At 34.6% G+C, this 18,406-nt stretch overlaps 2 protein-coding genes across 4 annotated transcripts in view; both read right to left on the reverse strand.

The window, feature by feature from the left end:
* Positions 1 to 1,547, reverse strand: part of LOC306871707 (globoside alpha-1,3-N-acetylgalactosaminyltransferase 1-like) — a 19,661-nt gene extending 18,114 nt beyond the window's left edge. For all 3 annotated transcript variants that reach the window (XM_079419816.1, XM_079419815.1, XM_079419817.1), the window contains exon 1: positions 1,412 to 1,547. In XM_079419816.1, the coding sequence (XP_079275942.1) occupies positions 1,412 to 1,464 (53 nt within the window). In that variant the 5' untranslated portion in view covers positions 1,465 to 1,547. The remainder of the gene's footprint in view (positions 1 to 1,411) is intronic.
* LOC306871706 (arf-GAP with Rho-GAP domain, ANK repeat and PH domain-containing protein 1-like) lies at positions 680 to 18,325 on the reverse strand. Its single transcript, XM_079419814.1, has 29 exons — positions 18,224 to 18,325; positions 17,230 to 17,265; positions 16,755 to 16,840; positions 16,522 to 16,623; positions 16,347 to 16,416; positions 12,711 to 12,831; positions 12,382 to 12,578; positions 12,187 to 12,296; positions 11,684 to 11,883; positions 11,501 to 11,586; positions 11,186 to 11,368; positions 10,916 to 11,090; positions 10,733 to 10,840; positions 9,873 to 10,008; positions 9,673 to 9,775; positions 9,019 to 9,193; positions 8,720 to 8,929; positions 8,083 to 8,298; positions 7,880 to 7,985; positions 7,483 to 7,630; positions 6,733 to 6,801; positions 6,434 to 6,517; positions 6,205 to 6,322; positions 4,979 to 5,092; positions 4,280 to 4,410; positions 4,094 to 4,176; positions 3,074 to 3,109; positions 2,290 to 2,353; positions 680 to 2,214 (listed from the first exon to the last, which is right to left on the reverse strand). The coding sequence occupies exons 2-29, from the start codon at positions 17,239 to 17,241 to the stop codon at positions 2,185 to 2,187; spliced, it is 3,273 nt and encodes a 1,090-aa protein (XP_079275940.1). The 5' UTR covers positions 17,242 to 17,265; positions 18,224 to 18,325; the 3' UTR covers positions 680 to 2,184.
* Positions 18,326 to 18,406: the final 81 nt, after the last annotated feature.

Raw genomic sequence — 18,406 nt, forward strand, 5'->3', positions numbered from 1 at the left:
GAATTAAAGTGACGCATTGATTCGGAAGTACGCCAACGTCTTTTTGTCGGGTGCTGTTGCCATGGTGAATCTTAATTTCAGAGCTCCACTGATCATGACTTTTCATAGTCATGGTGCACACGCTAAACTCAGAGTCAACTTACTCAGAGTTGAATGAACTAACACAATTCAGCCTTTCTGAAACCCAAAACTCTGAGTTTCCCATCTCACGGTAAGTCAACTCAAGAGTTCAAGTTTAAACTCAGAGTTGGTTGAACCTCCTTATTGAAGCGGGCCGCTGGTGGACATTTTAAGATTTGATCTATTTTCCTGTGCTTCATTTAGATTTATGCAGACATATATTCAAAGCAACCTACTTTGGATTTGATGTAACCATTTACATTTATACTTTCCCTGGAAATCAAACCCATGACTTTGTAGTTGATAGCGCCATGCTGTACTATTTGAGCTACATGAAAGTACAGTAAAATATAGCTGTATATTATATGTGTCAAAGACATCCCATTTTATTGTCTGCATCAAATTAAATTTACAAAAGTGGCTTTATATACATAGAAAGCATATTAAATGCAAGTTAAGTGTCTCCTTTAAATTGACATGAAAACTTTGAAAGTAAAATGTCAAGATAGGTGAAATAATGTCCCATGGTCACACAACATATATTTATGCATGTGTATTTCTGTAAATGAAACAACATATTTATTCTGACCTCTACTTATTAAAACATAAGAGAAAAGGTGATCATACAAAATTGTATTATATTTAAATGATTAAAACGTTCTTTTTGACAAATGAGTAAAACCTGAATGATAAGGCTGCACTTTGATCCTTAAATGTCTTTTAATGTAATTCCCTGTTCTAAATATGCATGACAAGATTTATTGTTATGTGAACTACGGTTACACTAAATTACATTTTAGTGGATGTCTTCTCTAAAAATGTATTATAATTTTAAAAATGTATTATAAATGTATTATAGTTTTTTGCTTTTTCAAACCCCTTTTCATCTTTGACCCATACATAGAAAAATACTATTATTCATGCAACAATTTCATAAAAAAACAAGAACCAAACAACTATTCCAGTTGAACCCATAACGACATTGATTAAAGATTAATTTACTGTCAGTCAGTGTTTTACTGCACTTTTTATCACTGCAAGTTTCTCTAACAAAATGGCTGGGCAGGTTAAAACATGGTAACACATTACAAACCTTGTTTGCCTGTTTTAGCTGAAACTTTGGACTGATTTGCCCAAATCATAAACATTTTACAAGTTAACTTATTAAAACGTGTACTCAGAGTAATACATTTTTTTTTAAAAAGGAACTCAAGTTGAGTTTACTCCAGATGTGATATTATATTTTAAGATTCAAAAACCACAAGCAAATTTCAAAAGAGTGATTACATACCCAGTTAATGACAAGCCAGTTAACGCACAAACAAATAAATTATTTACTCTCATTATTCCTGCTTTAGGTTTTTGTGTCTAATCTTTGAGGACTGACTGTCAGTCTGGCACTCCTCCACATGATTTTATGCCAGCATAAGGAGGGGGCAGGAGGGAGGGAGTAGTGTTGACAAAGGTTTGCGTGGCACAGGAAGTTGTACTTCCCTACAGTTGTTCCTCAACTAGACATGATGTGTGTATAGACTGAATATAATGTTGTTCAGATAACATTTCCTGAGCCTACACACAGTTTCTGACATGATCACAACCTTGTTTTCAAAATGAAAGAGACTGTACCATCAAAAAAAAATTCAATCAGAGGTTCATCGGCTGCTTCTTAAGAAAACAGCACTTATGCACCCTCACGTTGTTTCAAACCCACAAGGCTTATTTATCACTGTAACAATTTTTTATACTCTCTGAATACAGATATTTTGTTTAAAACACTATGCATTTATCTCAGCATACAGTAAATAACATTCAGAATAATGGAAAAAACAAAGGTATACTTAAGAGCAATTAGTGCCAAAGATACATGAATTAAAGAGGAATTTCATCGGGTCACATTACTCATAATTCAAGAGGACAGTGTGCTGCTAGTAATAATACATCATCTGAGAAGGGCATAGTCTGTTTAAAAACACTTTCATGTCATGTTTAATATTTTTTTCTTTTTAGTTTCTTCCCTCAGAAGAAATTGCGGTTATCCAACCCATCAGCTGCTTTGAGGTTATTTCACCAGGAGGGCCAGATGTCACCGTTATACTATGAATAAGAAATTAAACTTTTTAGTTGGAGCCATAAAAATGCATCTTAGTTTATATGTTTATATATATATACCTGGACGTTGTAAAACACTGCAGTCCATTCAGTCAACTCATCCTCATTCTCACAGCAGAGATACCTTAAAGAAAAATATCCAGACAAAGTAAGATGGGCAGTGACATGGAGATAGAGTTTCAATTGATTTGAGTTAAATGTTTAAGAATATAACCAACTAGTAAAATAAATATTATAATTTGCTATACATATATAGGCAGAGATAGCATGAAGGATTTTTTCTTCTAAAAATAGACAAGAGCAGCTTATCTAGTGCAAATAAAAACATTGTTACAAGGCTGTGGGACAATTGGGCAATAATTAGTATGTAGGGGTGCTTTTTAGGAAAAACAATTGTTGTACTGTATATTGCTTGATATGTCTGCTAAATATTTGTGTTGTAACTGAATGTTCAATACTGAGGGAGAGTATTTGACTTCATTTATTATTCGCTTTGGATCAAAGCGTCTGCTAAATGATTAAATGAACATACTGTATATTAAATGTAAATATTTTAGAATTTGCTATTGATATATGAATGGCCAAGGTGGTTACAGCTCTATGGACCCTTATCACAGACTGTGATGATGTGTTTCAACGGTCGTCAGCATCGTAAATCAATTTCTCAATTCTGGTGCTGCTGCCCCACTGCTCTGCGCATTTTGTATGTCTGTCTTATCTAACACACCGTATTTAGATCATCAGGTCATCAGGAAAGAGCCGTGTGAACAAACTATGAGTGTGCCTGTTAAGAGAGAATTGTGACCAAGACCAGAAATTGGAAACCACGACCTAACAAACTCACCACTGCTGCTTTTCATGAATCAGTATCAGTCCCCATCTGTACATAAAATTAAAGAAATTTTACACACCACAAATTGTATCCTTATATATATATATATATATATATATATATATATATATATATATATATATATATATATATATATATATATATGTATGTATGTATGTTAAAGGTATAGGGATATTGCTTTAATATATTGAAACGAGGATGCAAATTCATAAGGGGTAAAACATGTATTTATATTTATACATTTGAGAAAAAAAAGCTGCCTAACATTCGCTTAATTCAAAATGGCATTCTACATTTACTTTTTGACATATCTTCATATGGCACAACAAACAGTAAGTGTAGTATGCATGTATGCTTTTCTGAATTCAACAACTGTTTCATTTTCAGTTATGCCATGGTCACATGTTTGGCTGCTGCTGTGGTTAGAAGTGTGATCCAATCCATTCAGCTGATCTCCGGGTCTGGCGGTAGCACTTAGCTTAGCATAGATCATTGAATTGGATTAGACCATTAGCATCTCGCTCAAAAATGAACAAAGAGTTTAGATAATTTTCCAATTTAAAACTTGACTCTTCTGTAGTTACTTCATGTACTAAGTCTAAGACCGACCAAAAATGAAAAGTTGTGAACTATAGCTACTCTCATTCCGGCATAATAATCAAGGAACTTTGCTACCGTATCATGGGTGCAGCAGGCGCAATGATATTGCGCAGCGCCTGAAAGTAGAACCCAGCTACCTTGGTCTCAGTACAGAAGAGTCAAGCTTGAAATAGGAAAATTATCGAAACTCTTTGGTCATTTTTGATGACCAACTGCTAATGGTCTAATCAGATTCAATGATCTATGCTAAGCTAAGCTAAAAGTACTACCGCCAGACTCGGAGATCGGCTAAATGGATTCAAAAACTGTAAAACTCAAGGGGAGTTGTAAAATGAGCCAATATTCATAAAAAGTGGGGTGTTCCTTTAAGCTGTAGATAGAGTCAGTGTTAAAGTGCTCTTGGTTTATTACGGTGTGGGTGGATGCATTTTGCTCCGGCAACCATGATAGAGCTTGAGCTCTTTGACAGGATATTCCCTCTCACACGGAGAACCCTGAAAGAACAGAAGCCTTTTAAAAGTTAATATGCTTAATCAGTGTATTATACACACTATACACTAGCTGCTCACGTTTACACACACACACACATACACACACCTGCAGTTCCTTGTGTAGTCTGAACGTAGTGCCAGAAAGCTCACAGTGACGACTGTGGAAAGTTTTGCTACTTTCACTTTTAACCTCACAAACACGCAATGGTCCACTTTTACACAGATTCCCTATATTCTCTGCACACACACAAAAAGCAAACAACTACTGCACTGTTGTTCAAGCCACAAGCAATGTAAAAGCAGTAGGCTATTATATAAGACTTATTGTAGCTGTTTTTCACTTAATTGTTGGGGGTTCTTTATTGCACCGTATTATGTATGCTAAAGTAAAAGTCAAAAGCTTGGACACTTAACATTTAAGTCAAACACATTTCTTGTGACCTTAATAACCTCTTTTAAGCCAAATGTGTATGGTTAAATGTTTGGAATTAGTTTTGTAGACAGAAACATTGTGCCTTTATTAAATTAAAATGTATGCTAAAAAAGCATTTCAGAAGCTACAATAACAGATTGATTTAAGAATTCTGACATATACATTTAAATGCTCATTTACAATGTTTCTATTTTATGTGTGTACTTATAGATATTTTTGGAATCTCTTAATTTCCAAATGGAGGAAATGATGACTTATCACACTGAAATCTGGAATGTTTCATACTTGTTTTTTTCACCATTCTCATCAATTATGGAGACTGAATTGATTTTTAAAGAGATTATGCATTGGTGTTTGTGTGATGAAACATACCCAGGTACCTCATGATGCTGATAATATACGGATTCCTCTTGATCAGCAAGTGAGAGTGACAGCTAAGTGAAAAATAGATTGGCAGCACTCTTTCCTGGTAATGCAGAGTTCTCTCTATTATAAAATAAACCATAATACAATAAATACATTCAAATAACTGAATTTCGTAGTCACAGAAACCACATCCAGAGTCACGTTCAATAGATAAGGTCTCATCCAGAAGACCAATTGGCTCATAATGAAGGAATTAAAACCTTTGTCATAGTTCATTATTGTATTGTACCAAAAGCGGACAATTGGTTGTTGGCCAGTTTCAAGCCAAAGTTATTTTTTTCTGTGGATTTTTGTTTAAATCGATCTGCATTTCAAATCGGCAGCTGTTGCCTCTTAAACCTCTTACGTGTCACCCCCCCCCCCCCCCCCCCCCCCAAATTAGTTTTTAGTCCTAAATTGCTATATAATTAAAGCCATATGTCTTAATAAGTTGTGTTCCAAATTTGAAGTTGATATTGAAAAAAAAATTGAGGTTCCTATTCAATTTTGTTTAAGCGTTATACCACAAACAGCCACCGGGTGACACCCAACTCCATTGATTTTTTTATTGATGCATTTTTCTGTCACAAATGTGTAAATTTCTCTATCAATATTACACCTATCACAAAATAACCACCAAATATGGAATCTTGAGACCTTTCAAACGATATGTATTTTGTCAAGATTATAAAAAGTTTTGATTCTAAAAGACCGTAATGCATTTTGTAATATGACAACCCCCCCCCCCCCCCCCCCCCACTAAGGGGGAGGAGCCCGCTAAAAATTTTGAAGTACCATGTCCATGGTAACACAATGTCCAATTTCAAAATGGTTTTCACAGGATGAATTTTGAGGTTTTAAGCTTTCAAGTGATATATAACTTATGGTTACTAAAACGTGATGGGGGGAAAAGGAATGGGAAAACTTTGAGACAAAGGATATATATCGTCAGAACGACGATATATATTCCAACGATATATAGTTTGTCATGATTAGATTAGGATTTAATTGTGATATATTAAAGTACACTTAGGCATCCCGCCAGCGGGATGGTGACGGTTAAGGTGTTTTAACATAGAACTAAAGCAGCTCCAAAGAAAATCATCTAAAAACTACAGGAAAGGCTTTTATCTTAATTCTTATTTGCATGTCTTATTAGTCAATGCCACTTTCAGAATAGGCTGAAATTTTACCCATATCCTCTTTCTCTAGAACTTCATTGCAGCTCCAGAACTCTTCATTGGCCTGCTGAATTCCTTTGAGCTCCAAAACCACAGAAACCAAATTGACTATAGTCATATCTGCTGTGACCTAACACATATAGTACAAGGAAAGAAAAATATTTACCTACAAAGATCTTACACTAACATTTGTGGAAGAAGTCCACAAATAAAGTACTTGTGTTAAGATTAAAATATGCACCTGAACAAGCACCTCCGCACCCTCAGCTTTCTTCTCCAGGTAAACAGCACAAATGGTGCTGGATGGAGTTCGACTCAAGGGCCTCTGAATGTCAAATACCAGCAAAACAAAACTATTTAAATAATGTCAAATAATTCATCAACAACTTTACGGTGTTACTGTACTATTCGGTAATGTCATCAAAGCCAACACATCAACATGAGAAAATATTTAGATATATCATTATGACCAAACATCATTAAAAAAAAAAAAATCTCTTAACATAATATTGTAAATGCCCATGTCCTGTGAACTCTGACCTGGGAATTGTGTTTATTCAGGATGACCGACGTCATGTTTAGCTGTCTCTGAAGGTCAGACTCTGAGACCTGCAAAAGCAGCTTCATCTCAGTCATCGTATTTATCAACAGTGTATCAACAGCATTTGATCAGCATTCTGAATATTTAATAATTCATTAATGCATAAGTTGGTCTCTATGTCAGCATGAATCGAATTGCAATATATTTTAGAGCTTCACTATGTAACTTAAGGCCTTCTAGAGATAAAAAATAAAATCTGCATGAGACTTTGGGAAGAAGACCGTTTTGATTATACTTCATCTCTGCTCCTCTTAATGAATGAATGTGGTTTGAGGCACCAATGTACACATGAATACAGGGCATCTTATCAAAACGGATGGACAACTAAATAATGCGTTTATTGTTTGTTTGTTTTTATGACTGATGATTCCCTATTAACTGTTTTGAATGATCCATGGTTAGTTTTTTCTCATTCATTATGACAATGCTACTGTAGCTTCTTTTCTCTGTGTGCAGATTTGACGTGACATGCACAGTTGAATAAAATATGTATGCAATTATTTACCACAAAATCTGTTCCAACAGCTCTAAAATTCATATAATTGTTACTGATTTAACAAAATGCCCAAACACACTTTGATAAACCTCTAATAATGATAAACCTCAAATTAAGACATGGTTTGGAAGAAGGGGAAAAAAAGGCATTTATCTGGTTAAGCTAATCATTTTTAAAGGTTGGACTGACTCACATTAAAAATGCTGCAGTAGTTTTGGATCAGCTCTTCCACCACCTGAGATCCTGTGATATCTGTTCCATCCGTGTGAAAAAGCGTTGGACCGAATACGATACCAAGGTTTCGTATAGTCATCTTATTCTCATCAGACAGGTGATGAACACTGACAAAGCAGACATTTTTGGTCAAGTTTTTGGATGTACTACTACCAATAACTACATACTCACCCTTATGATCAATTCAAATCAACAGAGTACCAGAAATATTCAAAACAACGTTTTCAAGAAGATAAAAAGCTCCCATCTAATTTCAGAGTTACTTCACCGGAAAAGAAAATTACTGTTTTATAGTGGTTTATGTAGTACTCTGTAGCTTTCAGACAGCTGAGCAAGTCACATGACTTATAACATACCAAACCAGGTGGTGTATGAGTGCTTTGAGTGTTTCTCTGTTAACATCTGGGAGGTTTGAAAGGAGAAGCTGGTATCTATTTGTCTTCTCAGTTATATCCTCTAGACCTGCAGAGAGTTAAAAAAAATAAAATAAAAAGTACTTGCTACAATAGTGTTCAACAACTCCCATGACTCATCTCACATTACTCCAATTTTTATTCACCTGCAGCTTTAAGCCAGTGCTCGTTGTTTTCTTGTCCATTAAACACTCCATCTTTCACCTCCCTGAGAAATCGTTTTAGCGTGTTAACCACGTCATCCACAGAATATTCAGACTCAAGCAGTGTTACGCTTCGTGCATCATTTTGAAACCTCTCCAGCAGTTTGGTCACATGAGAATTAATGCCACTCTTCCGGTAGATTCCTGATGACATCAGTCCTGAAATAAATAAATGTGACATTATGTTTGTTTCAGAACTCATTTTAGACATTTCTGCTTTACTTCCTTACTTTTAGGAGATAATCATTACATTTTAAGGGGTGTGATTTAATCAGTGGCAGAATGTAGAAAGATAATTATATCTAGCTGAGTACACTTTAATTAGAATTTAATAGAGTATAACAGACTGAATAAGCCAATCAGCTGCCTGACCAGTAAATTAAATGAACCAAAAAGATTGGTTGCCCTAACAATCACTATAATCAGCTACCACATAGCAACATTTAAAAAAAAAAAACAACACTCGGAATACCTTAGAACATTCTGGCAATAACACTGTAGTGATTCTTTTTTCAGATTTTAAATTTCTACAACAGAATGTTTGTGTTTTCTTATGTAATGGGAATGTGTGTTTGTATACCATAACGTGTTACATGGTCCAGGCAGCGGTCAACAATCACAGGGACACCCAGATCAGTGAGCTGCTGTTGTGATAGTGGCTGATCTCCAGCACCGGAACTCTGCTGAATGAAGGTCTGCCAGCCCACAAAATGAGGCCTGCGGTCAGCTAGCAAATGCAGAGGTCCACCTCTCCATACAAGTACTATGGAGCCAGCACTGTCAGAGAGATCTGCATACACATACACACACAGAGTACATTTATACAGACACCCACATTTTTAAACCGTCTCAGATTGTTGTGTGTGAGCTGTAACTCACTGAGTGTGAGTAGCTTGCGCAGGTCGATTATTTGCACATTGTCTTCCAGTAACACCTGCAGTTTGAAGCCGCTCAGGCAAAACCAACCAATGCCATGGTTTCCCTCGGTGCAGCGTAGGCGACCCAGGCGATCACAGGTCCCACACACATCAAACAGTGCAGGAGGCAGCACAGCCTAAATAAAGGGAAGAGAAGGAAGAGGGTAGATCGGTTTATTTGTCTCCAACTCCAATATAGTAAATAAATATCATATTCCAGCTTTACAGAATAATGCAAGGAACGAGACATGAATATTTTCAAATAAAAAACTTTATTTTTTATGTTTTTGAAACAAGTCTCTTATGCTGAGAATTTTTATTTGATTAGAAAATACAGTGAAACAGTAATATTACAAATTATTATAGTGTTGTCAAAGACTATAGAATATCTTAAAGGGACTTTGGTATAGTATTATAGTATAGTAATATTATAATAGCAATTTTCCAATTCCTATTTTAATAGTTTTTAAAATGTTATTTATTTCTGAAATAGCTAAATTAATACCTTAGCACCCCCTTGTGTTCCAGTTTGAAAACCTAATCTAAAGCACTTGTTTGTAATTTAAATGAGCTACAAAAAATATATATATTAATAAAAAAAAAAGAGGTTGATCACCATGGCAATAGCCTGGATCCAATTCTTGACAATGCTGCCATCATCACTTCCAAACAGGTAGACTCTTCCCTCTTCAGAGTACAGTTCAAATGTGTGTTCATAGCTGCCAGACAATTAGAGAGGACATGGTAAATATGGCATTAACAAAATTAACGTGGCAAAAATAAACTCACTTAGGATTGAAGTTCAGGGTTTATTACCCATGTTTCCCTGGGCTGTTGACAGAGAGGCAGATGATTTCACTGGTCTTCATGCCACCACACTTGTGGTGACTTTGTTCACTCTTAAAGTAGCTAAACATTCCATCACCAAGACAACACCAACGCTGAGAGAAATCTAAAATATTCACCACAATAAGGTTCAGAAACATACAGACACAATGCCCCTCAACACAACATATGTTTATGGTTGCTCATTTATTTGTAATTGTAAAACTCTTGAATTTGCAATGAAATATTGTAGACTAAGGTGCAAATGAAAGCCTAAAAAAGCTTATAGCATGACATTTTACAATTTCCAAAAACAGTTTAAATGGTCATATAATATAAATGTAATTATAGAAGTTAAAACTAATTTGAAATTGTGTTTATTCTACAATTATAAAGTTTTATAATTTTATATAATATATAATTATTAAAATATTTCTTCCACATTTATTTTGGTGCTTACGCTTTCAAAAAACTAAAATAACTATTTTTGAAATATTAATTATATACTGTAAAAGTATTTTGTTGCATGTATATCTGTATATATATATATATATATATATATATATATATATATATATATATATATATATATAAAAAACTTTAAATTATAAAACGGAAGTTGTAAGACCCACTTTTAATGTTAATCAAGATTTTTGCATAGTACAATTTAGAACATTTTAACCCAAATACCAGGTAAAATTAAACTTTTGATGATATAAAAGTATCATTTTAGGCTTTTAAGTCTTTTTAACATCCTCACAAGCACACAAAATGTAATATCATTGAGATTCAGTAGCAAGTCATCATACAGCAGTTTACTTAATCAATGAAGCCACAGGGGCTCCACATACCTGCTTTGGTTTTGTGATCTGTGATTGGCTTAGCTGATGAGGCGGTCTTAAAAAGATAGCCAGACTGAGATCGAATGGACGCATCTTTATCCACTGGCGTAAACGACTCTGATGAACAAAAAATCAAGATGAGCGTGTATCTAAACACATGGACATTATGGTTTGGTTTGTTTATTTATGCACCTGAGTTCAAGTTCTGCATAAGTAGCTCCGCCTGTACTGTTTGCCCACTGCGATTTGCCAGAGAGAGTGGAGTAGGGAATTCTGGGATTCCAGTGTTGCAGTTGATATCTGCCCCACAATTCAGCAGAGAGAGAGTCTCCAACAAATCACCAGACTGCACCGCTGAACATAGAGCCTAGGAAACCCAGAGCAAACAAACATGAGAGAAGAATGTGCATTTACTGTCATTTACTTGGCATTTGTAATGAATGAATTCAGGAATTAACTAACAATGTTGAGCGCCTCCTGTTGGCCATAGAATGTGTGGTATTTGCGATATTTTCCATCTTTGTATTTTGCTGTGATGTGTTTGAGACGCTGCTCGCTGTGTGCGCTGGAACAGAGACTCTCGCTCGGGGGAATATTTGCTCCCCAGAACTGATTTGCTTTGCCATTACCCAGCAGCAGAAAAACCTGGCAACACATAATGAGATTATCATGCACCATCCTGAAAAAGAAAGGCACAATGGCAACTGCAAAGCATGAATTTAACTCTCAGATGTAGCTGTGGAAACACATAAACTGGATGCATCATATTCAATATACCCTGATTAGATCATCAGACCACACTCGTTCATTCAGCTTCAGACTGCGAACCTTTGACATGTTCTGGCCCAGACTTCTGTGTGCACCTGTTATCACACATATGTGCACATATTTATGAGCCCACATACAGTAGGCCTACATACAACAGCTGTCATTTGTTAACATGTAAGTGTTTGTATGCACCTGCACATTTTTCACACAGCAGAACACACAGGTTGACTGAAGCCCACTCCGGCATCGAAGAGCTGCAGTCCGCACACAAGCGGTTTGATGGCACATGCCAAATGCTCTCACACAACCCATCACATGACAGAGCACGACTCACACACTCATTAAGCGCCTCAGACCATCTCTGCTTCTCACTCTCTGAATCCACCACAAAACTACAGAGAGAGAGAGAGACAAATGTAGTTAGGGGGCTGATGCAGGGGTTTTTCATTAATATGCTGAGTTAGTTCACAGTTCCATCATTAAATTTACAGTTTATTTTGCTTTGTCAAGTAAGACAGTCATGTCTAAACATGCAATCCTTGAAGCCCTGACAGACCTTCATAAAGTACGCAAAGCACATTGTTTTCACTGGTTTTAAATATTTATAAGTGCTATAACACTATATAAATACATAATACTAAAATAACACAAGTGCTTTCCAGCTTGTGCAAAATGTGAAAAGTCGCAGCGTTTACCTGAATGCTCTATATGGAGTGGTGAGCATCAAAGAGCGCTTGTTTTCTCCATTTCTCACGTTGGCCATTCGCATGTCTATATCAGTGATGCCTACTCCCTGAAAATATTCCTATACACAACACAAACTCAAAAAATCTATCAAATACACCCACCAAAACATTTAGAAAGGCATCCATTCACATTCAGACTCACACCTCATGGCTCCTGAAGAGGAACAGTTTGTCCTTGGTGATAAGTGTGTAGACTTTGGTGCGTGGTGACAACATTTCCATGTAGCCCTCAAAACTAATATTCACACTTCCGTTCCTAAAGAACAGATTCCGGGGCTCCAGACTATGTTTACGATCACTCAGAATCTTTTCAATACAACACACCCAGTCATTTCTTTCCTCTGTAAAAAAATAAAATAAAAATACACATACAATAAAAATGCATGTAAATGATTCATAGCCTGAATGCAAAAGCAAAGATGTGTAGTAGACTTTCTGCAAGGTCAGGAAAAAATAGATGGACAAATACGCACGAGTGCTTTCAGCTCGAAACAGGAAAGTCCGGCTCTGACTGTGGAGCTCGAATCGCAAGTCTCCGACACTGACCACCTTATCAACAGATCCCAGAGACACCATCCTTTTAGAGTATACTTCCTGTCAGAGAGAAATTATTTTATACACACAGAATTGTAGTTAGTAATGTAATCTAGTACATTACATATTTTAGGTAATATGCTCAGACTACTTTTTGATTACTTTTGACATTACTTGTTTATTAAACTGATTTAAATAGGACAGTCTTGTACCATATTTATATAAAAATATGAAGAAAAAAAAATATTCCATTCCTTGTAATTAACAACATGAAGTGCATTAAACATTACATTACATCAAGGTTTCCCAAACTGGGGTTCGTAAAGGAACTGCAGGGAGTTCTTGAGTATAATGAAAAGCTAATAATCAATTAAATCATCAAAATGTCAAATTAAAATAAATCATTTTAAAACAACAACAATCAAAAAAATCATATTTTATTTGTTTACCTGCATGTCAGAACTGTGAGCATGCAAATGAGATACTTAATTATTAAAATATTTATTATAAAATATCAGAGGTAATTCAAGTAAATATATTAAATGAGTAAACGAGGTTCAGATGGCAAAAAAAGGTTGGGAATCCCAGCATTACATTTAAATGAGAAATAATAACTCTAATTTGTGCATTTTATTTTGTTTGAGGGACAAAAGACTTCCAAAGACATAGTAATACATGATTAAATAACCTACTGATGATAATTCAAATAAAATGAATGTCTTCATCAGTAGTTGATGCAATGTTGAAACCTGAAATGATTTTTGTAAATCCAGTGGTCAAACGCTTTGTAGCCATCTGACCAATGACTGATCTCTGTGTGAATGTCCACAAAACTGGAAGACTTTCTGAATGTATACAAGCGATAGGTTATTTAGGAAAGGGTCATTTAAAAATGACAAAGAGGAAGTAGGGGGAATCAATAAATTATGAAATAATTTATTGCTATCGTGTGAATAATATGTAATCATGTAATTGATAAAAATGCAACTGTAGTCTGATTACGAGTATTTTAAAATGTGACTTAATCTAATTACAAGTACTTAATTTCTGGAAACTGATTACGTAATCCAGATTACATGTAATCAGTTACTACCCAGCTCTAGTTTCACAGGCATGTCAAATCATGTTTACTACCATTCCTGCCACAGAACAAAACAAAAGGTTGTTTCACAGAGTCTGTAAACAGGACAATAAAGACTCATAAAGAACACACAGTGAATAACGCTAAACTCTATAGACAACAAATAAATACAAAAACACAAGGGATATAGTATATTTGGAAGGGGTACAATTCAAATTTACTGTAAATTTAAAAATATAATTGTCCCCAATTACCTTGGCCATCATCTAATGCTCAGATAAAATCAAATTTCAACACTTTTAAACACTGCTAAAAGATTATTTTTAGAAAATCTCAAAATGAATATCCGTTTTTCTTATCGTACATTATAATGTTCTGGTGCCTAAATTCACCTGCAGTATTTAACCTCTGATGGTTTGCGGGGTCTTTTTGACCCCAAATGACTTTTGCTCAATTTTTTTAAAATTTTCCCTTTGTCCAAATGGTATGAAACCTTCTACGGCTCTCAACACTTTCTAGATCTACAAAAAAAAAAAAAAAAAATTGGAATGATATCTGTTTTTATGTTAGCGTGACAAAATTTGTGACACTCGTGGTTTTCGGGGTCTCTGGAGACCCCGCAATCAAAATAGACAAAATTCATCATCAAAATCAGAAACAACGCAGAACACATCGACAGAAATGGCATTGTTGTAAAATAAAATTATCCAAAATGCTGTACCACCACAAAAATAAATTGGTGACACTGACACATTGAAAATGTGCACACTCACACACACACACACAAACACACACACTCACACACACACACACACACAAACAAACACACACATTTGTAAGGCTATAATTTGTCAAATAGAATCATCCAAAATGCAGAACCAACACAAATATAAAGTGGTGCCACTGACACCGACAATGTGTACTGACACACTCTCTCACACACACACACACACACACACACACACACTTATTGTTCCTCGTTGTTTGATTTTTTCCCCATTTACTGATTTCTTTTACTAAATTTTATCTTTTTACTGCTTTATTTGCTCACTTGTTATTGCTGTTCAGTTCATGTGTTCATATGTAATATAACAGTTCATTTCTGTTCATTTTTGTTCTGTTACAGTTAGTAACTGAAATGTTGATTAAAATTGTAGAATTATATTAAAAATAGATAATTGAAATAAATGATCAAATCTTAAGACTCCAACATTTCTCTTTGTAACATTTTGTTCAGGTTTGATTCTAATCATAATGTAACATTATTGAAAAACTGGGGGTTTTTCAGTACAAAAAATACTAAACTTTGACAAAAAATATTTTATTTGTGTTATTTTATAATATTTAGATATGAATCCAACTGAATCCAACTTGTGAAAAGATATCTTTCAGGTAGTCAAATAGCAAATAGCATATAGTGGAGCTCTATAGCCATCTAGTGGTTAAAGTGATTTTTTTTATTTTAAAACTGCATTTTCCAAAAAATGGGTATAAATGTTACATTAAATCATTTAAAATGGTCTATGTTATCCCCATGAATGAAAGTTAGAAATCTGGGCCTTTTATAAAGTGAATTTTACATCAAATGCTGTTTTTTTGTAAATTTGTAATTTAAATAAATATTTATTTATTTATTTATAGAAATTTAAAAGATATCATAAATCCTCCAAAGACTGCAAAAATGTTGAGTAAAAACATTAACAAACAGAGTAAAATTACATTTGTAAAAAAAAACAACCTATTATCTTGTTACAAAATTAAATGTTATTGTCTGGGGTCTCTGGAGACCCCCAAAAAAACAAGTGTGGACAGAAATGAAACCCATCAGAGGGTTAAAACGTCAATTTAGTTTATACTGTTTTAGAAGAAGAATAATATTGGCCATTTAATGGTTATCTGACATAATATAATTATTTGATAATCAGTTTCAGCCAAAATTGAAAGAGTTCATTCAGTAGTGACGATTATGGTAATTAATCAGAGTTGGGGTGCAAAGGATTGGCAGTGGTTTAAAGTGTTATTGCTATTATTATTTTGATTATTATCTCGGAAAGAGTACACCTCTGCCTGCCTTTAACTTTTACAGTCCAAACACTATAATGCTACATTTGCCTAATTCAAATATCAGGCAACTGAATGTCTTGCTGAATATGAAAATTTTGTTAGTCTGATTTAATCTTTCATTTAAACCGAAACCCAAAGGCAGAAATACATTCCAGCTTTCATACTCCTTCGGTTTTCATGTTGGTCTTCACCCGCCTTCATTCCAATCATTGTCTGGCTTATCATGTTACAGTAAATGCTTAACAACTTCCTTAAAGTAAATCAAAAAATGGCAGGCCTTTTTAATAGACATTTTGGAAGGAAACTAGTGTCTAGTGAACTAGAAAATATGATCCGCTAGATTTAATCTGAATAGAAGAATCTTAATAATCTTGATTTTTCAAGATTATGAAACATTTTAAAAAGTGACCCATTTATTCATTCAAGTTACCTTGATGGATTGAAAATATCTCAAATATTCTGAATCCAGCTGTACCCATCGGCGCTGGTAAATCTTCCCTCTGAAAATACAAACATGAATATTATAAAACACTTAGAAATAACAAAAATATATACACAGAAAATTCATAGAAGACATAAATTGTGTATAATATGTTGTTTTTTACCCTTTTGGGGGAGTTTTCTCTAGCCAACCAGCTTTAACAATCTGACGGAAGTCCTCTGAGAAATCAGGAAAGACTGTACATCGGATATCAATACTGTCCTCACTAACATGAACAAATTAATATTATTAGATACAGAATCATTTTAATTTCTTTTTCACTGAAGGCTCATGCAAACACACACACACTGAAATAAAATTATCCACATAACAGTATTTGTTTTTTCATGCACACACCGTTCTCTCGGAATTACGGTCTCTTTTTTATCCTCTTCAACTTTCAGGTTGTTAAAACACTTCTGCATGTCTCGCAAGAGATCCTCCTGCAGGAAGACATTTAACCATTAGATACAAACAGCTGTTGATGAAAATTATACATAAATATGGGGTCAGTAATATTAATTGTGAAATTATTGTGAATTTTTTTATGTATTTGTAATCAAATAAATGTAGCCTTAAAGCAGCATAAGATACATTTTTCCTTACTGACCCCAAAATTTTAAACGGTAGTGTATATTCAACAAGGATGTATTGGTAGAACAGAATATTTAGCAGACAAAAAATAGAAATGTATTAAAAAATGAAGTACTGTATATTTCAGCTTGCTGACACAGCAGTGAGTGTGAGTTTTACATATAGGCTTAACAAAAAACGACTAGTTAACCAGCTTTCACACAGACACCATATAAACACTCTCATACATGCAATTTACCTTTAAAGCCATGTTCTGGGATTATGTTGTGTGCACCTGTGAAGGAGGCAGAACTCTTGATTAAATTAATTATCTAAGTGAGTTAATCAACCAATAAAAAAAAATAGAAACCATTGTGTGTGTGTTATCTTTAATACTAAAAAGGAAACTCTATATCTTTTAAATACAGAGCAATCAGATCATTTTCCTGTCACAGTTCCAAACCATCTTGAAATTTCCTTACTGATTTGAAATTTGTACAACTTTTTTTTTTTCTTTCAGACTTTGGATATTTATAATTAGTTTTGGGTTAAAATAAGGCATTTTTTGACCCAGTTTACACAAATACTCTGAAAAAAACAACTATCTAGAGAACGCTTAACTGTGTTGTCTAATTTTATGAAATTATTATCAACCCTGATGTCTGTGGCCTTAATTACAGAAATAAACCAACATCTCTTCCGCCTACTAACTGTAACAAACTGAATAAAGTCACCAAACCTGCTGCACAGCATTTCTAAAACTTTCCCAGTTCAGACATCAAGAAACACACAACCTTTGAAAGACATCAGACGTAACAATAGTCCTTTCAGCACACACAATAATGCTCTTCTTCACTGTGGTCAAGTTTGGGAAGTAAGCTCAGATCTGTGTTCTCCATGAAACCAAGATAATAATTCAATTAACTACTCAAAAAGACAATAATTTATTGTCTATCCAGCTGGAGTGCAAAAACACACACATTAAAAAGTGCGCATGCTCTCCATCCACCTATTTATAAAAATACACACATGCAGAAACAGACACTCTTATGCGAATATTAGAGGAATAATTTGGTAGCAGATATTGTTCAAACAGATATCTGGTCAAATAAATAATTGGTCAAATAAACATCTGATAGCCTACATAATCGTATAATCGTCCTCATAACCATAAACACTGTTAGTGCCATCGTTTAAAGCTGTGCTACAGTTTATGATGTTATTAACCGAGAAACAAAAGATCCTGAAGTTACCTGTGTGCAGCCAAATGTGTGCTAACCAAGCCCTACAGCATTACAAGGCATTTATTAAAAACATACACGCACACACGCACGCGCAAACACACACACGCACACACAGAAAGAGAGAGAGAGAGAGAGAGAGAGAGAGAGAGAGAGAGAGAGAAAGAGAAAATGAGGAAGTGACTCAGTTACCAT

The sequence above is a fragment of the Barbus barbus genome (assembly GCF_936440315.1).
Source record: "Barbus barbus genome assembly, chromosome: 6".
In the NCBI taxonomy this organism is placed as follows: Eukaryota; Metazoa; Chordata; class Actinopteri; order Cypriniformes; family Cyprinidae; genus Barbus; species Barbus barbus.

Bases quoted from the DNA above. Each gene is read 5' to 3' on its own strand.
- LOC306871706 (XM_079419814.1), bottom strand. The intron at 9,194-9,672 runs GTGATCAACCTC...CCCTTTATTTAG, and splicing joins GGATCCAGGCTATTGCCATG to GCTGTGCTGCCTCCTGCACT. The intron at 5,093-6,204 runs GTAAAATTTCAG...ATTTTATAATAG, and splicing joins TCTAGAGAAAGAGGATATGG to AGAGAACTCTGCATTACCAG.